We start from the raw sequence: 24,442 nt of genomic DNA, 5'->3' as shown, positions 1-24,442 counted from the left end.
GGAGCTGTATCTAAATCTAACCCGAATTATACAAAACTTTACATACGTCAATCTGTAATTAATTCAGTACGCGTTGTAACATGGGTGAACTATTGTGAAATCAGACAAAACTATATCGCAATCGGTTTTCTCCAAATAAATGGACTGTGCCAAATTTCATCTAATTCGTATCATAAATGCGAAATGATTGCAATTGAATATGGACAGACATGCATAAACAAAGACATAGAAACCGTAAAGACTCGACAAAATGCATTTTGACAAAATAGTTTATGAAAAAGTATCCAAGGGGGGGAATCAGGCATAACAGAGGTATGTTAGGAATAAAACTGCCAATACGCGATAATGTGTGTAAAGAAACTAAATAAAATCAGAGGTCTGCACTCAAAACATATATTTTCATTTTATAAGCATAAGATATAGCACTAAAAATGTTTAATATTGTTCTCTCTGTTGTTATGATATCGTAACAACAGAGGAAAAGCCATCTGTTGGAAATTGCTTACGTATCGATTGTCCTCTCTTTATACTTTTATGTCTTTGGCATAAATCGACTCAAAAAGTAATTCTCAAAAGGAACCATGAGTCTATCTCGTTTCTTTTTGCGTGTTACAAACATATGCACAAATACATAACACCCTGTACTACCGTGTGTTGAAGGGTATAAAAATAAAAAACGGATCCCAGATTTTTAGTATGTTCTGGAATTTGTTGTTAAACCGAAATTTTAACCTCCAAGTTTGTTCTGATTCATGTTAATAACATAGTAACCATTATTTCCTTTTCATTACCACATACTTCTCTTCACATTATTATTCATGTATTTCATAATTTCTTTTATATTGGGTTTTTATCATCATAATTATTATTTTTGTTTTTTTTTTCTCATTAGTTATAAATTTATTTAAAAAATTTCGAAGATATGTTATACATCTAAAAATTTTTGTTTATATTATATAGACTATTTATTTTAAACTTACAATTATTGATTTAATTTTATACTTTTTCTGTCACTAAATTGTTCACATTATTAATTTGTAGTTTTGTTTTCTTAATTTAATTATTATTATTATTTTACTTAGCATTGTTTTAAAATCAACAAAATCGTGATTGATTAATTAATTAATGAAAAACAAAACTTTTTTGTTTACAAATATCAAATCAAAGGAAGAATAGGAGGACGATTCCTTATTGCATTTCATTTACATTCAATTTAATTTAATATCTCAAAAAAAAAAACTAAAACAAATTTCAAAATACTATGTATATAAAAATTGTTTTACATTTATGTATGCATAATGTATTACATATTATAATTAGTTGTAGGTAATATAAAACAATAGTATTGAAAAAAAAAACATCTCTTACAATAGCTGAGATATAGTTAAAAACATAGTTTGTTTAACTGTGAAGACGTCATCGCTGTAATTCACTTGCTCGTCGTCGGTGGCCTCGTAGATTGCCGCCACATTGCAGAGGAGAATGGGGAAGGAATTTTATTTGATTTGTGTATTGGGTATGTAGCGAACTTTCACTTGATTGCCCAGCAACAGCTGCTGTTGTTGATCCAATTGTTGCTGCTGCTGTTGTTCCAATTGCTGTTGAGCATGTTGTTGTTGCTGCTGCTGAGCTGCTTGCTGGGCGGCTTGTTGTGCTGCCTGTTGCGCCTGCTGTTGAACTTGTTGCAGTAGTTGTTGCTGAGCTTGCTGTTGGGCCTGTTGTTGCTGTTGCAGGTGCTGATTGATCTGTTGGGGTATTGACAAACCACTGACATTGCTCAAAACACTTTGATTATAAGGCAGAACATCATTTATATCGACTTTGATCAACGATGGTATATTCAATGCATTGGCCTTTGATTTATTTTTGGGAGGGCGACCACCTACGTGAGAAACAAAACGGGTACAATTGAACAGAGTGGGGGGAGAGAGAGACAAAGAGAAATATGTGAGTCGAAAAATTGGGGGCCACAGGGTAAAAATTGTAATTTTGTTATAGTTTTGTAAATGAATTTCGAAATCATCAATTAAAGTGAAGAATCCATGGAAGGGACTTGGGTAAGGGGAATGGCATTTGTTGGCAAAATATTTGTTGGGGGAAAACGTGGAAGGGATGTGGAGCAAAATAATAAGAAAAAATCAAAAATATTAATAAGTTATGAATTGCAGCTCATGAAAAAATAAAAAAAGAACCAAAAAATAAATATTTAAAGGAATTAAAAAAAGTTAATTTGTTTTTTTTAAAGAAAATACTTTAATTAGTATTAGAATTATTAGATTTAAAAATATATGTTATTAACATAATTTAAAATTATTTATATGTTTGTTTTTAAAATTAAGAGAAAAAAAGTTTGTCTCGTATACATTTTGAACATTTCCATTTGAAAATCTTAAAAAATAATTCATAAAGCCATAGAGTAAAATTAGACAAAAATAATAATTAAAAAATATATAGTTGTATGTAATATAAATTGTTAGTATTTAGAAACCATTGCTAATGTATATATATATATATATATATTTAAAGAAATTAAAATTTTCAAAATAAAAAAGGCCACTTGAAAAAAATTATAAAAAAAAGCTTTTTTTAAATAAATCTTATATGATAAAAGAAATGAGGTATATCAGAGGTTACAAAAAAAGATGTGGGTCCCACAAAAAAAAAGATTAGAGATTTTTGAAGTCATATTTTAGACAAAATTTTAATGTTTTTTAAATATCGAGTTGATCGAAAAATTAAATATGTTATGGATGTCGTCCTGCGGACCAAAACTGTGTTACTGTATCATATTTTATAGAATATATTTAGACGGAAATTTAAAAACTCATACAATTTTGTATGCAATTTGTCATGATTGTTAATCATATTTTATAGACAATTTTAAAAACTCCTAAAATTCTGTATGAAATTTGTCATGTTTGCTAATCAGCTGTATTGTTTTATTTCCTTCAAAATAACTGACTCAATTGTGAATTTGAATTGATATTTGGGTATTTCATTTGTGTAGTTTTCTCTATTAATTTGTGTAAGCATGTAATTTGACCGATGTAGAGGGAAAATATTGATAATTGTCAAATCCAATATGGATTTGACAACTGAAATCAACTGACGACGTACTTCGCTGTAAATGGTACAATTATTGAGTCGGTTTTATCTTGTAAGAATTCTTCAATTTGTTTCCAGTCCTCATGTCCCATCCAAAATATAGAAAAAAGCGCATCCTAAAATAACGTTACTAAAATGTATGCTTCAAAACGATTCCACTTCAATCTATACTGTGGCTATGGATCGGTAAAGAACCATACGCAAAATTCTCTAACAAGTGGTCCGTGGTATTCTTGTTAACGCCAAAAGAATAAACATATATGCTATTTAGTAAACAACTTCTTCATTCAGGGACGTACATTTTGGATTTCTGGATATATTAGATATGGAATATATTAGGATTTCTTGAGTTAAAGTTCATCAAAGCTGAACCTGAAATTAAATACTGAACATAAATGACTGAAAAGATTAAAATAACCTATAACCGAATATCAATTTTTGAAGTATTTCAAATGTTTGAAAACAAACTTAGGAAGTATTTTTTATTTCCATATTACAAAAGAATTTTTAAGAGGAGTTTTATAATTGAGTTCTTGCCATTTAAACGTCGCACATATAACTTTTTATTTTTATCTGTAGTTATACTGCATACGACATCATATCGAAAAATATGTAGAAGTCATTCCAGAGGTCAATATAGAAGTTATTCTAATTGGAAAGAGAATGACATTACAATTCAAGCTTTAACTCATTTAGCGACACCGCCCTTTTAAAAGAACTCCAGAAATGTCAAAACCGCGGTTCAAAAATTACCTTATTTCCACAAATTTCGATTGCCTCGTATTTAATGGTTGTATAATCTTCTATACATCCTCAGTTTTAAAGTAAAACTTAATTTTATTTCAAAAGTTTAAACTAATAATAAAATATTTAGGCATTGAAATGAAATATTAAAAATTGAAATGAAAATCACTGGCGTTATCTGGGTTTAAGAAACTCCTAAGGACGCCCTGGCTATAGAAACTTAATTAAAATTAAAGCGCATTTAGAATAACTCCTAAAAGTTAGAAGATATTTGAAATATTTAGAATGGCTTTTGAGGGACTTTTAAAAACTGGAAGAGTTAGAACTCCAACAATTTAAACCTCACTGTTGAAAATTGCGTTTTTTCCACAAATTTCTATAAAATTTCGTATTTAATGTTTGTATCATCTGCAATACACCCTTAGTTTTAAAGTAAAACTTAATTTTATTAAAAAAAATCTAAACTAATAATAAAATATTTAGGCTTTCAAATTAAATATTAAACATTGAAATAAAAATCTGCGGCGTTATCTGGGTTATATAAACTCCAAATTACTTCTAGAATTGCAGCGCATTTAGAATGACTTCTAAAGCTAGAAGATATTTTGAATATCTAAAATACCTTTTGAGGGACTTCTAAAAACAGGAAGAGTCTTGATATCCATAGATGGCATTCCAAACATTTACAAGAGATTTCATACTTTAGGGAACATCTAAACATGAGATATATTATTAACCATCTATAGAAGACCATCCAAAGGGGTAAATAGAAAATTCTTGCAAATGGAAAAAGCAATGGTTTATTTTCTTTATTTATAGGAACTCCAAAAGAGCTAATAGCTATGGAAACTTCTCGAAATAAAGCACTTTTAAATAATTTCTAAAGTAAAAAAAAATAATATATAGAATATCTTTTAATGGAAACAGGAAGAGTCTTGATGTCATGATGTATTTAGGTTTTGGAAAACCTTAAACTGGCTCATGATGAGAAATACATCAAAATTCTTTTTTAAAATTTAATATTCCGAGGCTTTTAGAACAAATTCTAATTTTGAAAAATAAATAAAAAATTTTTATACATCATAAGTCAAAATACCTTCCAACTTCTTTAGAGAGGAACTTTAAAATGTTAGGCAATATGAAGACTGCGAAAGTGCGGACTTTTATCCACCTATAGAAGAAGTTCAATGGGTAGTATATGCTGAAATCCTGCAATATATCTTATAATAGAAGTGATTAAGATATACGTTATTTATTCAATTTTTAGAAATAAAAAATTTTATGTGCCGAGAAAGGTTGAAATGCGATGAGAGTTTGATCGCTTCAATTCTGTAAATGTTGAGGGGAATAAAATTAGCTTCTTTCACCTACAAACTGAAAATTAGAATTGTCTAATGTATAACAGGGCATAAGCAGAAGACCCTTTGACATTTGATAAAAGCTTCCAATACTTCTGCGGATAGAATACTTATTGAAGTAGTTCTATTGACGGTCGAAGATATTCCATAAACGGCAAAGTATCTTGCTATATGTAGGCTAATCACTGAACATGTCCATTACATTAAATAGCCTAGTTCCTAAGAAATATAACGATTTTCCTAATTAAGAAAATGTCTAAAATTCATAAAAAAAAGTCTACTATAAAAAATATTTTCCACATTCCCCTTATTTGTATACTATTTAGCAGCATATATATGAATACATATTTTTAAATGTAATTAGAAAAAATTTCAAAATTTATTCTATAAATTTTATACACATTTCATTGTATAAATTATATTATTTATACACTTAATATTTATAATTTTAAAATTTTCATTAAAACTTGCTTGGTCATTAAATCATCACTCTATCCATTTTTGTTTCGCCAATTACACTAATTTGTGTAAAAAATAAAAATTAAATAAAAATTTATAGGAAAAAAATTACAATAAACATGGACAGAACTAAACAAAAGGAGTTTATGTATGATAGATGATGAAAATGATGTTGGAAGGAGATGGTTTACAATTTTCCATTGGCTAAAAAAAATACAAACAATGAAATCAAATAATAAGACTTTCAAAAATCTCTATCTTAATGTTAGAATTTGTTGCATTTTAGAGTATGATGATGTTATGGATAAATTTCGTGTTGTTGTTAATATAGAAAAGAAATTAATATTTTTGTAAATTCAAGAAATTAAAAAAATAGGTAAATGGGGGGTGGGGGCATATCATGTTTACAAAGTGGGAATTTTATCCCTGGGGTTGGGTGGGGAAATTGAATTATTATTTTCTTGTTTTCTTAAAGGATAGAGGTGTTTTTCTGTTTTTATTTTAGTTTGTTTTTCTGTGTTTGTTTTTTCTTAAGAATCATCATCTTCGTCTTTTATAAACATACGTTGGGGAGCGTGTTGCAGCGACAATGGTTGGCCCACCATGGCCAAGGGTTGCTGAGGCGGTTGTAGTGTTATACATTTCTTGGATCGTTTTGGAGGCGGTAATTCTGTGTGTGAATGACTATTTAACAAATGTTTCGAGAGATGTTGGCGAACAGCAAAGGCCTCATTACAACTGGCCACAGGGCAAGTGAGGTACCTATTTGGGAGAGGAAGAAAGAAAATGTGTTACTTTTGATTTCTTTTTGTTATAAAACTTACGATATATTATGAAAATTGTATACATAAACACCATATGGTGGTATATTGCATAATTTAGAATTGGAAAATGAAATTAATTTGATTTTGCTGGGGATAAGAGATTATGTCTACATACAATTTAACCATTTGTGGGGGAGGTACCAGAAGGAATGGCCCAATGGGTCTCATATTCGGTGTTGATATAGGCTTGGTAAAGATAATAGGTTGTACAAAGTTTGGTTCGTTCGCCAGATATTGGATTTATATATATATATATATATATATTGGCAATTTTGACCAGAAGGACGGGGCCAATGGGTCCCATCTTCGGGCTTGATCTAGGCTTGATAAAGATTATAGATTGAACAAAGTTTGGTTCAAATCAGATAGTCCGTTCGCAATTTTGGCCATATATAGGGTAGGTACCAGAAGGAAAGGACCAATGGGTCCCATCTTCAAACTTGATCTAGGCTTGGTAAAGATCATAGTTTGTACAAATTTGGTTCAAATCAGATAGTCCGTTTCCCAGATATTGAATTTATAAATATTGCAATTTTTGACCATTTGTGGGGGAGGTATCAGATAGAGGTGACCAATGGGTCCCATCTTCGGACTTGATCAAGGATTGGTAAAGATAATAGGTTGTACAAAGTTTGGTTTAAATCAGATTGTCCGTTCGCCAGATATTGGATTTATATATTGGCAATTTTGACCAGTTGTAGGAGAGGTACCAGAAGGAGTGGGCCATCTTCGGTCTTGATGTAAGCTTGGTAAAAATAATTGGTTATACAAAGTTTGGTTCAAATCAGATAGTCCGTTTGCCAGATATTGGATTTATAAATTTTCAAAATTTGTAACCTTTGTGGGGGAGCTACTAGAGGGAGTGGTCCGATAAGTCCCATCTCCCAACAATATACAGGCATGATTAAAATATTAGGTTATGCAAAGTTTGGTTTGAATTTGATGATCTGGTTGTAATGATATTATGAAATGCATTTGCAGCAAAATTGTGACCATTTTGTTGGGGAGGTACCAGAAGGAGTGGACCGATTTTCCCCATCTTCAAACTTAATTTGAGTTTGAAAGAAATCTTACGATTTGCACAGCTTGGATCAAATCGGACCTTCCATTAGCCATAATATTGCATTTATAAATATTGAAAATGTTGACCCTTTGAAAGGAAAGGTACCACAAGGAGGTGGCCAATGAGTCCCATCTTCGGACTTGAACTAGTCTTGGTGTAGATAATAGGTGGTGCAATGTTTAGTTTAAAACGGATTGCATGATACTATAAAATTAAATTTTGACAAAATGTTGACCACTTGGTGGGGAAGGTACCAGAAGGAGTGGACCGATATTCCCCATCTTCCCACATAAACTAAATTTGGAAAAGATTACCATGTGCAATGTTTGGATGAAATCGGTTACTCCCTTCGAGAGATATCGTGAGCACTAGCCAGTCAGACAGACTGACAGACGGACGGACATTTGTAAATCGACTCCTAATTGTCTGAAACGGATTTGGTCCAAAGAAACATGGGGCCTAAAATACCAATATTTGGATAAGGCGCAGTTTTGCCGTAGCAAAATGTTTATACCCTCATTATCCATATGGATGGGGACATCATTAAAGCCTTTCTTTGCCAGCCTCCAGCAAAATCAAATAATTTCTCTGTGTGAAGTTTTCATTTCGATTCGAACGATAAATCGAAAATTGTCACATTCTAAACTCTTTTTTTTTTCATCTAACTCTAAAAGCATTTTTGGTTCTTTAGCCAGCACCTGCCCTCTAAATGACGTTGTTCATGCTTCTTCAGCAGTGATTCCTGATTAAACGAACTCGGACATATATTGCATTTATATTTGAATTCTTCGTGCATCTTCAGGTGGGTCTCCAAATGGGTCTGTTGCAAGAATTTCTCATCGCATTTCGTACACTCGAATGGATATTGCAGGCCATGGGTTTTCATGTGCGTGTGCAGTTGTGATTGCTGTTTGAATGTTTTCTCCGGACAACGGGGACAATAGTAGCCGGTGATGCCCGCATGCGCTTGCAAATGTTGATTTAGAGAGGTGACCTGGGTGAATTTCTTCGGACATTGATTGCAACAATATTGCTGGACTTTGTGGTGGGTTTTCATGTGATTGTTGAGATTAGTGACCTGGGCAAAGGAGCGTCCACACTCCGGTTCAATGCATACAAAAGGTCTTTCGCCCGTGTGCAAGCGCCGGTGATTGTTGAGGTTGGTAATCTATGGAAAATAAAAAGGAAAAATAAATTATAATAGAATTTTGAACAATATACAATTCTACAACTTGACTCACCTGTGTAAATGTTTTGCCACAATCCACACACACATAGGGCCGATCATTGGTGTGAATGCGTTCATGGTTCCGTAAATTGGCCGCTTGCGTAAAACCTAAATTTGCAATTCAACCAATTACATACCAATATGGTTGGTAGGAATTTCCAAATAGGAATTGTTAAGAAAACATGAGGATTTTATTTAGTATTTGAATTGATTTAATGTTTTTTTTTTAATTCTTTCACATGGTTCACGATTTACCTTTATTACAATAATTACAAACAAATTTCCTTTCGGCCGCATGATTGCGTATGTGTGTTATCAACGAAGACTTCCTTGAAAATGTCTTATTACACAACGGGCACGAGCCTTCTTCGTTAAATATTAGGTCCACCTAAAGAATAAAATTTTGCGTAAGATTTAGGATAGAAGGAAAAGATAGTAGCAGGTGTGTGTGTATGTGATATGTATGTGTGTGGGTGTATAAGAGTGTAAATGTTTGTGTCTATGTATTTTTATTAGCTAGTATTTTCTTTTCTAGAGATGTATGGATGTGTGTGAGTGTGAAAAATTACAGCAATAGATTAAGAAGGATTCTTTTTGTGTGATAAGGATATTTCATTTTGTCATTCTGTTCTTTTTACGCGCATTTGTACGATTGCGAATTTCTCATTGATTTATAGATAACGTTTGAATTGTGGGTTTCTTAAGACTTATAGAATTACATTTTGGTATTTTTAAAAACTATTACAGAAACAATATATTGCCATGCAAAATTGAAATGTAAGCTTATAAGCTTTTACAATATTTTAAAATTAGTTTTTGTTTTTTTTTTTAATTTTTCAATATGTTTATACTTTAATTTTAGTCATTCGAATATTATATATAGTTAGTTTTTTGTTTAAATTTACATTTTTAAAATGTATATTCCAGTCAATTTAAACGTCAATGCGGCATATTTAAGACATTATTATTAAATTTATTATAAACTAGTCACAATTATTGGTACATCATCATTAAATATGCATTGCTTTAATATATAGGCAGTTCGTGAATAGAGGGAACACCAGTTTCGAATTTGCAAGGAACAAATCATTGTAATGTTGCCTTCATTCGCCATGCCAGGAGAAATACTTACAAAATACTACTTAAATCTACATTGTATCATATACTTTGCGGGAGACTAGCAATATATAGATGATTGTGATCATCATTCTTATTTCTTTAATATTTTTTTGAAAAATTTAAAGAAATGTCTTCTTTCCTACTGTTTATGAAGTTCATTTCAAAAATATGATCTGAAATTAATTTATAAAATCTCTCATATTCTATTTGCAAAATACTTTAAGAACATATTTATATTTTGAAAGTCTACGGTTTACTGTCACCCTCAAAAAAATAATTGAAATCTAACTCAAAAATATATTTTATCTTTAAAATTATTCATAACATTTTCTGTTATAACATTGCATGTCTCATATTTACTGCAGCCATCAAAATATATCATATAGTAAAAGAAGATGGACTAAAATGTTTGAAAACCAAATATAATTCCTGAATTTTAAATTTTAACATATCCTCTTTTTTAAATACTGCATTTTATCTATTAATTTCAAACTTTTATTATAAGATTGTTTTAATTTTCTAAAACTAAAGCTCAAATTTGTCATGTTTGCATTATTATTCTATGATTTTCTTTATCCCTATTTAATTTAAATTCAGTAAATTATTTTCCCTTCAAAAACACAATTGCAGATTTATACTGAAGCCCTGCATTAAGTAAACCCAGATATGCCGAGTGTACTACATATAGTACGGCTGTTATGTCAAAAATTCTATATTTACTGTTTGTTACATTTCTAATTAGTTCTGCAGGCCATACCACTATGTTGATCGTTATGTTCAGTAGATCCCTAGCATTCAGATTATAAAATTTAAGTGCAATAAACACAGTAACTTAAAAATAACAAGTGTACAGAATTTTCTATCCTCAGCATGTCTGAGTTATTAAAAAATATACAAATTTCTTTAGACCTTACAACATAGCAATGAACTTAAATAATGTTTTTACAATTTTTTATATTATTATTATTATTATTGATGTTCCTATTTAGTACACCATGGAACAAGGGACCCTACTAAATGCGCAATTTTGATAAAACAATGCGCAGGAACTGAAATAGCTTATACCAATATTTATAGAAATGAAGCCGACGGGAATTCGTGTCAATAAAAGTATTCAGTATTTTTTTAATTATTTAAGAAAAGCAAATTTGATATAAGGTTTGAATAAAAATAGAATGCAGAACTGAAATTGTTTAAAATGCTGTGCTATATTCTGAGTCATTGAAATATATAATAATACAAAATGAAGCTATTGGTGGATTGACACTGTCAATCAACATGATTCCAAAGTCATCGAGATCATTTAAAGGGATTTTGAAAATTCATAATGCCATCCCGCTTCAATCGAGGAATGCTATCTCTACCCCCTCTCTCGACAAGTCTAATTATACCCACACAACTATGTTGTAAGGGTATTATTGGCCCTAGACACACCTCTTAGTATACTGATTGTTATATTTCGACTAGCTGAGTCGATATAGACTTGTGTGTCCGTCTGTGCATTACAATTTGTAAACAGGGCACAGTTCACTATTATGGGTCAATCGCCACGAGTTCTGGCCCAAGAAAATCCCTATTTTTGGTAATGATGTGATAATATGTATGGGATGAAATGGACCAAAAACTTTATTTTTGTCTATTTTTCTGTTTGCTCTAAAGGCTACAATTATGACCCGAAAAAACAGTTCTGATAAAGATTAAACATTTCTGTGAAAAATTACATTATATGTATTATATTTGCTCCTGAAGGACATATACCCGAGAAGTAGATATTATAACCAAGAAAAGTGGTTGACCTTTAAGTAGATACTAATAATATTGGCGTATGTACTAGGAAGTGGGACTTAAGGGAACCCCAATTGTATTGTTGTTGTAGCAGCCCTATTGCTTTTACACAATGGGCTGAGGTGACAGACGTTGGCCGTGTAAGACTCGGGTCGTTTCGGATCGTTGACCCCTTTATCGTGGAAACGAACAATTGTATTGCAATTGTTCTTGTTTTACTGCTTGAAAACAAGATTTGGGGAAATGCCGCAGAGGATCTACTGACCTCTAATCGGCCAATAAAGAGTAAGTATGGCGAAATATCACCCAAAAAGAAACCCCTCATTATGCCTCAATCACTATATTCCATCTTACAGGACCGCTGACTTTACTACGATTGAGAAGATAAAATTATTGCAGTTTCACAACGGCATAATGGAAATTGGAAGATTATGTCTTGGAGCATTATTGTACAAACGTGTATATTATTCCTGGTCGTATTTCCGTCAATGGTTAACAATTGTACCTATTTGTTGCATAGAGTAAATAGGAACAGAACTTATTCTAATTATAAAATAGTTATTGGTTTACATTATTAATATTTAACATAATAAATTATAACAATATCGGCATAATGCAAAATTTAACGATATATATAACTTTGAAAAGCTTATAAAATATAGACTAATATAATTCCTTAAGCTAAAAATCATATAGTTTTTTATAGGTTGTTATGAAATTTGATTAGATATTATTGATACAGTCGAAATAATATTAAATGACACCTTTTCTAACGACATATCGGTTGTAACGACTTATGTAAAAGTCCCGAAAAAAGTTTGGCCTTTTATTTGATATCGTTTACAGCGACCAAATTTGCCGATATAAGCGATAGCGACTGTATATAAATTGAACCTAATTATAGCTGGAAATCAATATTTAAAAAAAATATATACGGGATATGCATTAAGTAAGAATGGGCGTCCCCAAATACTGGCATTTTTTGTGATACATGGATCCATTTTTGTGATAAATTGATAGTTTTTTTCCAAACCAATTCTTATTCTGATCACCAATCAAATTTCATAATAACAATACAGGTATATACAACAAATATCATTGTCAATATACGATAAATCATAATAAGTAGAAATTTAAGAATTTTTATATAAATATTTTCTACAAGATTTTTTAAAAATAGTAAATGTTTTTTTTAGTTACAATGAGGTATATTTTCATAGCAATACTGGTAAATTGTATAATGTAAATTTGATTGTCTATTTATAAATTATATCATTTATTTATCTAGTCTGTTAACAAAAATATGTAACTTTTATAATTCTTTTTTGGTCGAAATATATAACTTTTTTATAATTTTGAAACATAACAAATATTTCTAACAGATATTATACAGAATCTTTTCTTTTTCTTCAATATATTTAAAAAATTTGATTTATTTTGATTTTATACAAATTTCGAAGAAGTATTAAAATTTTGATTTACATTTTGAAATATTTTACCTTTGTTTCCAATATTTCAGTACGTAATCATGTTCAATGTTTACATTTTTTATGAAACATTTTGTTGTTTTCTTCTCCAAAAAGGTTAAATGATTAGTTCGGTATGTGTTAATAAATAATTGTTATCGTTAATAAAATGTTAATTTTTTTGTTTGGTTATGTTAGAGGTATTATTACTGTTTGTGTTAAGTGTTAAAATATGTTATACTAAATAGATATATATTTGTTTAAATATAATGTTAATAAATTTCAAAAGCAATATTATTTTCAATTGGAGCCAACACTCCAACAATTTACCATAATCCATGTTTTTTTTTTAAATACTCATCATTTGGGGTTAGAAAATAAATTTTTAAAAAACTAGTTTATACAGTACTTTTTCATTAGAGATCTCTAAATAGATGGAAGAAGATGATATAAAAGGATTTTGCGACATTGTACCAAGAGCCTGGGGACCGCACTGTGTCCTTGCCAAAGCAAACTTATTCTAAATGCTTTCCTTTCAAATTGCTGGCCTATATATGCACATTACAAAGATAAGAGGACATAAAAAGAGAGGAAGAGAGAGGAGAAAATAGAAAAAAAAACATTTTTTAATTGAAAACGATTTTGACATTAAACAATAATTTATAATTTAATTACATTCTATATCCCTCTATATCTTGTATACAGTACGTTTTTCTTTAGAATTCGGTAGTGCTGATTCTCTTGTTGATGCTGATAAAATTTTCTGAAATTGAAATTGAAAAAGATTTCTATTTCTGAAAATAAAAAAAGAAGAGCAAACAAAATAGTAATTACTGGATAAAAATTCCCTTAACCATGGAAATTACAACGCTACGTACCTGGAGCTCCACATAACCTTCATCCGGCTTGTAATAGGTGTTGGGGGACGATTCGTTGTTGTTATAGAGGGGATATATATTACTGCCAGTGTCCAGCTAGCCAGTCAGCCAACTCAATATTCCTTGGATCCAAATCGAGGTTTTAATTTGTCTACATCTTTTGTGGGGAACTTCATCTTCTTATTGATCTTTTATTTCCACACATCCATTAAGAAATCTCAAACCGTATCTGACTCTCTTATATTCAACCCTCACATTTTGATTTAGTATAGTATATCAAAACAAATTATAATAATAAAATATGCAAACTAAAAACAAGTGTGTAATGAGAAGTGGAAGCAATTTGGACCGTGTACCGGTTGTAACAAAAATATGTCACCTACTCACCTAAGTCTAATATTAATAATAGTGTACAAATATACAAAATTAAATACTAATATACAAAGTGTTATACGGTTATATTAAAGATTTTCATTCCTATTAAAAGTGTTATACCGCTATACAAAGTGTTATACTGTTATACTATGTGTTATACTGTTATAAAAAGTGTTATACTGTCATAAAAAGTGTTATATAATTTTAATATACATATATACACCCTATAAAACGCTTGAATGGCGAAATAAAACTGTTATACAACGTTTTATAATATTATACAAACTGTTATAAATATAAAATATGCAATAAAAATAATTTTGAAATTGTTAAATAGGGTGCATTAATTATATTATACAGAATTATACTGATTATACTGTTATACACATAAAATAAATCTATTGTACCAATTCAGGCGCTTCTTCCTGCGAAGAGTTTATCTTCAAGCGAGTTTAATTTGATTTATAATTATATGCTAACCAGTCAGTCAGTACCAACATACTGACTGCATCGTCTGTATTGTATTTTTTCGATAATTATTATTTTATAATACATAATTTATATTAGAAAACGTTGTTTCCAATATATTAAATTTTGAAACCTGATTTAAGAAATATATAATCTGCATTACCATGCACAATATTATATGATGGATGGATGTCGGTATAATACATCTTATTTATTTCCGAATTTACTTCTTTTAATTTAATTTAAGGAAGGTCTCATTTGCAAGATATTTGTTTTAGTTAGTTCTGTTACAATCAAGTCGTCTTCAAAAAATTATACATATTGGCCGTAGTGACCTCAACAAAAGATCTTCAGCGACCTCTATAAAAATTCATGACATCTATATACAAATTATTCAAAGAATAATTTGGGCTAAAAAAAAATTCTTTAAAAAAAAATCAACACCGATTCGGCTACAAAAATTCTTTAAAAAGTCCATTCCGATTTGACTACATTTTAAATCCACGACAATATCAAATCCTATTCGGCTACAATTCCTTTTTTAAATCCACGACATAATCAAATCCTATTCGGCTACATTTTTTTTTTAATCCACGCCAATTCAGCAAGAATTTTTTTTTAATCCACGCCAATTCAGCAAGAATTTTTTTTTTAATCCACGCCGATTCAGCAACATTTTTTTTTTAATACACGCCATTTCAACCACAAAATTGTTTAAAAAATCCACGCCATTTCAACCACAAAATTGTTTAAAAAATCCATGCCTAATGGCATCAATGACCTCTATAAAAATTGTTTAAAAAATCCACGCCTAATGTCATCAATGACCTCTATAAAAATTGTTTAAAAAATCCACGCCTAAATCTATACCTATTGACCTCAGTGACCTTTATAAATATTCTTAAAAAAATCTACGCCTATTGGTCTCAATGACCTTTTTAAAAATTGTTTAAAAAATCTACACCTATTGACCTCAGTGACCTTTTTAAAAATTCTTAAAAAAATCTACACCTATTGATCGTAGTGACCTTTATAAAAAAAATGTACGCCTCTTTGCCTCAATGCCCTCTATAAAAAAATACTCGCCTAATGGCCTCAATGACCTGTATAAAAATTCTTCAAAAAAATCTACGCCTCTTTGCCTCAATGACCTGTATAAAAATTCTTCAAAAAAATCTACGCCTCTTTGCATCAATGACCTGTATAAAAATTCTTTAAAAAAAAATCCACGCCTACTATTGGCATCAATGACCTTCATTAAAATTCTTTAAAAAAATCCACGCCTCTTTGCCTCAATGACCTGTATAAAAATTCTTTAAAAAAAATCCACGCCTCTTTGCCTCAATGACCTGTATAAAAATTCTTTAAAAAAATCCACGCCTCTTTGCCTCAATGACCTGTATAAAAATTCTTTAAAAAAATCCACGCCTATTGGCATCAATGACCTTCATAAAAATTCTTTAAAAAAATCCACGCCTCTTTGCCTCAATGACCTGTATAAACATTCTTAAAAAAAATCCACGCCTATTGGCATCAATGACCTTCATAAAAATTCTTTAAAAAATCCACCCCTCATTGTCTCAATGTTCTGTATTAAAATTGTTTAAAAAATCTACGCATCTTAGCCTCAATGACCTGTATAAAAATTCTTTAAAAAATCCACGCCTCTTTGCCTCAATGACCTGTATAAAAATTCTTTAAAAAAAATCAAAGCCTCTTTGCCTCAATGAAGTCTATAAAAATCTTTAAAAAAATCCACGCCTCTTTGCCTCAATGAAGTCTATAAAAATTCCTTAAAAATCCAAGTCTCTTTGCCTCAATGACCTGTATAAAAATTCTTTAAAAATCAACGCCTCTTTGCCTCAATGACCTGTATAAAAATTCTTGAAAAAAATAAACGCATCTTAGTCTCATTGACCTATATTAAAATTCTTTAAAAATCCACGCCTTTTTGCCTCAAAGGCCTGTAGAAAATTCTTTAAAAAAATCTACGCATCTTAGCCTCAATGACCTGTATAAAATTCTTTAAAAATCTTCGCCTCTTTGCCTCAATGACCTGCATAAAAATTCTCCAAAAAATGCACACCTATTGGCCGTAGTGAACTCTACAAAAATCCAGACCTATTGATCTTAGTGGCCTCTATAAAAGACTTAAAGCCCCAACCTTTTTCCCTCAATTCTATACAAACACACGTCTTTTGGATTCAATCACCTGTATAAAAAATCACACCTATTGTTCTATATAAATATATAAAACCAAGACCTATTGGCCTCAGCAGTTAGTATAGGTCACTGAAACTTGAAGACTTAATGACCCCCATAAAAATGCATTCAATACTATCGTCTTAGGTCCTAGACTTCCATAAAAAAATTGAACAGAAGCCGTCGGTAAATTTCATCAATTTTCCGTCGGCAGAAATTTTGTTGTAAAGAAAATTTCAATTTCTTTAATAAAAAAAATGTAATTTTTAAAACAAATAGCTTGAAGCCAACACTTCAAGTATTTGGTTGATTCAAAACAACTTCCATCCATCATTATAGGTTAGAATAAATATATACATACATTATTAATACATATTAAAACCGAATGTCAAATATCACTCCACACATCTCTTCGGACACGAAATTTGAACCAAACACAAAGTCTGGTGGTCTCATTTTTGGGACTATATAAAAATTTCGCAATACTCTTTTTTTCGTTCTTACAAACTAAATTATTTAAGTTAGTACTTGTGTATAATTGTGTGTTGTGTTTGTTGTATTTCATTTTTTTTTTTTTTCTTGAATGATTGAGGTTAGTATTTATATAATAATATTATAAAAATATGAAATAAAAGTAGCACATATTACTGTAAATATTAGCACTTCAGCTGCATGATTACGTATATGTGAGATCAAGGATGAGTTCCCTGAAAATGTTTTATTACATAAAGGACAAGATACTAAGTCCACCTATGGGAAAAAATTTTGTGCAAAAAAGGTTTGTTTTAAAATTAAAGAAAAAGAAAAGAAACATTCGATAGAAATATTTTTGTTGTTTTTCTGATTCTGATTTCAAATGGATTTTGTAAATAGTGTTTATCGTCTATTTTTTTTTTTCTTTTTTCTGTACACATTTCGAGATTTCATTTAAATCATCATTTGCGAACACTATTTAAAATCAACATTTGAAAATAGATTATCATTCTATATAAAAATTTTAATTATTTTTATATATTATTTTTTGTACAATCAGAAAATGCAAGCTTAAGTCGTTGATTTTTGTTTTCTTACGAATTTCTTATAAATCTCCAATGAGATTTGTTTGCTAGAGAAACCCAACAGTTTCTCAATTGAAAAGAGCGTCCCTATAAAATTATAAAGAAAGGAAAAAAGGAATGTTTGCACCATTTTTAATATGTAGATATATGGATTCTATATATCGTCGAAAATCAATTATGAAAACGTTTTAAAAGGGTTCTGAATCGAATCGAACATAAAACTTTTAAATTTATTATTTTTTTTTTAATTTCATATTTAACTGTTATAGATTAGTATGACAGTTAAATGTATCCAATGAATTCCAGCATTATTAAACCTTTAAATGTATTCAAGACAAAATATGGCACAAATAACGTCTCAATTATTATATAAACTAAACTTCCTGTAACGTTCACTTAGTTGTTGTCAATTTTAAATCAATCGTTAAAAAATTCAGGCAAAGTGTTTAAAAATGGTGCAGACAGAAAACACAAAATAGATGAAAATATAAACAAAATCCACTTGAAATTTACATTTAAAAAAGTTAAAAAAATATATTAAAATAAATTAAAGAAATTTAAAAATTTAAAATTGGATTGTTAACTTTATATGACATTTACAAATTTCCAAAATTTTCAACCTATGTTGGGGAGATACCAGAATGGGTAGACCGGGTTTCCTTAACATTATATTATAAAGTATTGTTTAACAATATTTTGGTCATTTTGTGAAGAAAGTACCAGAAAGTAATATCTTCGAACTCGATTTATGTTTGGAAGAAATTAGTAACTGCCCTTTAGCTAGATAGAATAACAGACGGGCATTTGTAAATCGACTCAAAGTTGTCTGAAACAGATTTGGTCCAAAGAAACTTGGGGTCTACAACCAATATTTCGATCTAATGAGGGTATATACCCTACCCTCATTAATATATATTATAAAAAATTAAAAAAAAAAAACATATAATAAATTAAGAATAAATAATTTTAAAAAATTAATATTACATAATATTAAAAAATATAAATATCCTCGTTGGAAACTGTTTGCAAATTAAAATTTCTTAAATCATTTATATGCCAGTAAATGTAAATAAAATTATAAATTTAATTTCTACAATTAGTTTCTAAAATAAAATTGCCCAGTTTAAACTTACACATAATCAAATAAATATAAATTATTAATAAATTTACAAACTAAGAACAAGACTTCAATGTAAATACAAAAATATGAAACAAATATATTAATAAAAAAATTAAACATTAATATCTCCTAAACATATTTTCAAGTTACATTGTAGATTTTTTCTATCGTATTCAATATAAACCAATGTTTTTCAATTCAATTATTGTGCGATTTCATTAACAAACTGTTATACATTACTTAATTTAAAATCAATTATTTTTTAATGCGTTTAAAATACACAGCAGCCAACACTGGTTTAACTGTTATACCAAAGCCAACACTTTGGATTTCTATTTATTTAATAAGTTTTATTTCATACCAAAGCCAACACTTTGGATTTTATTTTATTTTTTTCGTTTCTTACACTTCAAACCAGCCAACACTGGTAGGGGGATTCAGCTCAGCTTGTCTAAAACAATTTAATTTTTTTAACTGTTATAAATATATAGGGAAAACCAAAGCTTTCCGATTTTTTTAGTGGACCAGCCAACACTGGTTATTAAATTATTATTATTAATAAATAATTAATAACAAATATGTTAAATGTTATTATTGTGGCAATTGTTAGTAATATTTGTTAGAAACCCATCACCAATTGTTAGAAATACATATTAAGTATATACGAAATGTTCTTTGGAGAAAGAAAACATGTTTCATTTGCTGAAAACCTTGTAATAGCTGAAATATTATGGAGAAACTTTGAATTTGTTTTAAATAATTAGAAATCAACTAATGTTTTTAATTAAATTTTAATAATTTAAAATTGTTATTGAAATATTTAATATTTATATTGTTGAATTTATAACGATTAGGATCATTTTACAAGCTGTTAAGAGAAGTTTCAGGGTCATTGTTGAGAGACCGTATGTTAAAAATTCTAAAATATTCATAAAAATACAAATTCTATACACGATAATCATTTAATGGGATTTTCAGCTAAAAGGATCTGAGTATAATTTGAGAATAATTTAGTGAACAGATAATTCCACGAAATTTCAGTATTGAACCTTCGATTCTCTGCTTGAAGTTTAATTCCATAATCTGTCCACTTGGTAGGGGTTCTGAACATAATCATTACTAAAAAGGACACTGAAAAACCTCCGTCCGAAGTGCTAATTGCAAAAAATTATATTATTGTATCGAAGATGTCTATACTATTCTATTTAAATTAGATTCTGTCGCGGAGTCGATGTTTATATCACGCACAAAAACTATTGTTTTAAAAATGTGATACTGTCGCGTAACCGGGAAGTGACCGGCGATGATTTTGCAGCATAGCATTTGAATTTTGGAAGCCAATATTTAAGGAAGAATGATCTTTTCTATTGTATTAATTACATTTTGGTAATCAAAATTTCAATTTCCGACTGGGACCTAAACATGTCTTGTTCCCCGATCTATAATAACACATGAATCTAAATTGACAATTCGTTTTGAAATTTAGGGTGAAAATTTCAAAATACTAAAAATCGATGCGTGATGAATGGAGATTTATTAAAATTGGGTCCATTAGGTTGAAAAATGTCCCTAGTACCTTTTAAATGCCTTCCGAGACACCTAAATGTCAAATTCCAGCCACTTCGGTTCAGAAAACGCATCCTCACTATTTAAAGTACCTAAAACGGGGCGGAACCATATAACAGAGACTACGTCAAACAATAGGCCTACATTGGAGGGAGGTTCATTTCCCCATTGAAACTCGATTTGATAAGCTTCTGTGGGGAAATTTGTCTAGGAGAAGAAATACATAATTGCAGCCAATTCGGTTGAAAAATTCGACTGAAACCTTCAAAACCCCTAAATACACCCTCTGAAAACCAAACATTCCAAACTCAAGCTAATTTATTTGGAAAATGTCTAGGAGCATTAAAATACCTAAGAAGTGAGCCCTTTAAGAACCTGCATTGCCTAATTATAGCCAATACTGTTGGAAAATCCATCAAAATAAATAAATAAAATAGGTGGGAACCGTTATATAGGCACTGGTTTCAATTTTAAATATTCAAAATACAAAAAGCTCACCGGCACCAAACTATGGCCCTTTAACGCAAATTTTCTATCAGGAGGTCTCTTTTCCTCTGAGAACTCGATTAGGCTAGCTATCGAGCATTAACATTCCTAAAATGGATGCACACCGGCCACTAATTTAGGTTTGAACAGTTATATGGGGCCTTCAAATTTTTTGTCAGGAGGAATTTTATCATCAGAGAACGCGATATGTGAAATTACTGACACTTAGCTTGCAAGCATTAATGCTTGCAAGCATTATGTCAAAACATGGACCCATATAGTTATCCAGACTATAAAACTCGATTTTGTACAGGCGCTTTGATTGCGAAATTTAAAATTCTGGGTCTCGCTCCAGAGGCTACATTTTCCAGATTCGATGTAAACCTAGAGAACATTAGTTTCAGAGATATGCATCCATCCAATATAAACCGCAATGTCTAATGCATAATATCATATACTGGGTCCATATTACCCAGAAGACATTACTAAGATTCGATAAAGTAAAAAAATTAATGTAAATGACCCCAATCGTATAAAAACAAGGATACATATTTTCTTTTATAAATCGATTAATTTTTATCATTTTGACTAACAATTATGTACTTTTGTAAATTATCCAAACTGTTATACAGTCAAAAAGTGATTCTAATTATTTGAAAGTTCATATTTCACATATAAATGCTTAAATACGCTTCATTTTCGGAAATTCGTAACTGTTATACAAACTGTTATACACTTCAAAAGTGTTGTAAATTACTGAAAATGACGTATCTCATCTAGACATGCGAAAATATGTTATTTTCTTTAAATTCGTAACTGTTATACAAACTGTTATACACTTCAAAAGTGCTATAAATTATTTAAAATTACGTATTTCACCGAAAAATACGAAAATATACAATGTTCGTTAAATTTGAAACTGTTATACAAACTGTTATACACTTCAAATTGAGGTAATTTCGTTGAATATGCCACTTTTAACACAAATAATTTATTACACATACGTTTGAATGCATGTAATAACTGTTATACAGTGTGAAATAAGGATTTTTTCATTGGATTTCGAGAGGGATAATGAATTTTTTTGCTTTGTAATTCATTAAGGTATTGATATAAATTATGCACCTGTTTCTTTAAACAGCTAGGGGGACTATATTTTATTCCAAGCGTTACTGGCCGATTTGAAGGTTTTTCTGTTTTTTTCTACCGTTATTTTTGAAAAAAAGTGATTATTTTACGCACACGTTTTTACCGAATTTGAATAAATTTTTTAAAAACCGTTCTCTCTTGCACCTTTGTTGTGCGACGACGAAAAGCTTAAGCTTACATTTTTTTGGGATTTTTTGAAAGCAATATAATGTTTCTACAATAGTTTTATACAAAAACAAATAATAGGTACATCTAAATGTTGTATGGTCTTCTCCAATTCATAGGAGGACATGGTGATTTGTTGTAATTTATTTTTAACACCGTTACGTGGACGGCGCGTTGGTTGCTGTTGCTGTTGCTGAACTGTCTGCTGCAGCACCAAATTTCGTAGTTGCAAAACAACGCGGCGAGAGAGCCAATTTGTAATGTTCCATTGTTAGAGAGTCGAATTTAAAAAAAAATTGAATAAAAAAGAGAGTAGTTTTTTAATTGAGAGAATGCAATTCGTTGCCGTAGTCATCGTCGTGTCGGGTTTGATGGAGCCGATTTTTTATCGTTTTCGTTTTTTTTTGCAATGATTAGAACAAAATCAAAATAGTTTTTGTGTTGTTGTGCAGGAACAATTGGGAATGAGGGGGGTGGTGGTGTGTATTGGCGGGGAGGGTGGTAATAAATAGTTGAATGTCCAAAGGATATAATAGAAATATCCGTTAGGAAATAAAGCAGCATGTGTAGAGTATAAGAAAAGCAAAACAAAAACAAAACAGAAAATCATTTCAAAAGAGAGAGAAAAAAGAGAAGAGAAGACAAAAAAGAAATTCACTCGTTTAGATAAAAAATATTACAACATATTATAACACAATCTTCATCATCATCTTCTTCTTCTACGTCGTCTATGTGATAGTTCGTGGAGATTCACAATTTTGGGGGGTTCGGTATGTTTCTTTTTCAAATGAGTTTGGGGGGAGTTTAGAGACACACACTTGTTGTTTGGAGCATTGGCGTGGGAAGAGTACAGGGATATGGGGGAATTTAGAGGATAGGATTCGAAAAAGGATGTGGAATTTTGAAGGTGTTGGTGGTTAGGTTAAGGTTTTGTGGCAAGTTCCAATTTCATTTTTTAGAGTCTCGCCAACAGCTCACCAATAACTCCAACAACAAGAAAAACAAAACGTAAAAAAGTGGGTGAAGAAACAACGAACATCAAACACTTACATCTTCTGAATCGTCCTGCGACTGTAGACTATTTGTTGAATTTGTGGAATTTTGCAGTTGCTGGTGTTGTTGCTGTTGTTGTTGCTGCTGCTGGGTCTGCTGTTGTTGTTGTTGCTGTTGCGTTTGTTGTTGATTCTGCTGTTGCTGTTGTAATTGCTGAGGCATTTGCTGTTGATTCAATGCGTTCGAGGAGTTGGTGGTACTGTTAACCACAGCGGCGACGGCGGCGGCAGCGGCTGTTGCAGACAAAGCCGGTTGTCCGGATGCAGCGGAGGCAGCTACAGATTGATAAAAACCATTACCGCTATTTGTCAAATGTTCCGAACACTTCACACAGGTGGGTATATTATAGCCGGGAACTTGAAACAACTGCAAACAAATTAAAAATTTTAAACAATTTTTTCATCACAAGAAAACTGTCATAATTACAAAATGATTTTTTCTCTATATTAAAATCTAAAAAAATCAGTTTTATATTTTTCTTTGCTCTGTGTTAAGCTCCTCAGAAATATATACTACTTTAGCCCTATGCGGCTTTAAGGCTACTAAGGGAACCAACGGCAAAGCATGAAAAAAATACATGGCAAGCTAAATGAGAAAAAAGCGCAAAAATGAAAAAAAGCAAAAATAAAAAAAAAAGAACAGAACAGAACAAAAAAATAAACACATATTAAGACCCAACATACATGGTCGGTTGGTCGGTCAACTGCTGGAGCTTGGCTATGGCAGTAACAACAACCACACTGCCATCACCACCACCACTGACAGCAAGAA

At 30.4% G+C, this 24,442-nt stretch overlaps 1 protein-coding gene across 3 annotated transcripts in view; it reads right to left on the bottom strand.

The window, feature by feature from the left end:
• Positions 1-1,487: 1,487 nt before the first annotated feature.
• LOC133330986 (oocyte zinc finger protein XlCOF28-like) overlaps positions 1,488-24,442 on the bottom strand; it is a 151,824-nt gene continuing 128,869 nt past the window's right edge. The window contains exons 3-10 of one of the 3 annotated variants that reach the window (XM_061539385.1): positions 23,669-24,037; positions 22,704-22,823; positions 9,037-9,169; positions 8,795-8,889; positions 8,252-8,721; positions 6,232-6,428; positions 1,680-1,882; positions 1,488-1,583 (exon numbers count right to left, since the gene is read on the bottom strand). In XM_061539385.1, coding sequence (XP_061395369.1) covers positions 1,497-1,583; positions 1,680-1,882; positions 6,232-6,428; positions 8,252-8,721; positions 8,795-8,889; positions 9,037-9,169; positions 22,704-22,823; positions 23,669-24,037 — 1,674 coding nt within the window. In that variant the 3' untranslated portion in view covers positions 1,488-1,496. The remainder of the gene's footprint in view (positions 1,584-1,679; positions 1,883-6,231; positions 6,429-8,251; positions 8,722-8,794; positions 8,890-9,036; positions 9,170-22,703; positions 22,824-23,668; positions 24,038-24,442) is intronic. The other 2 variants (XM_061539386.1, XM_061539387.1) reach the window with 2 other exon arrangements.

The sequence above is a fragment of the Musca vetustissima genome, unplaced genomic scaffold, assembly GCF_032173495.1.
Source record: "Musca vetustissima isolate MV318-11 ecotype Yass unplaced genomic scaffold, APGP_CSIRO_Mvet_v1 utg16925, whole genome shotgun sequence".
Classification (NCBI taxonomy): Eukaryota; Metazoa; Arthropoda; class Insecta; order Diptera; family Muscidae; genus Musca; species Musca vetustissima.
Note: the sequence above shows the minus strand (reverse complement) of the source record. Positions and strands in the feature narration are given on the sequence as shown.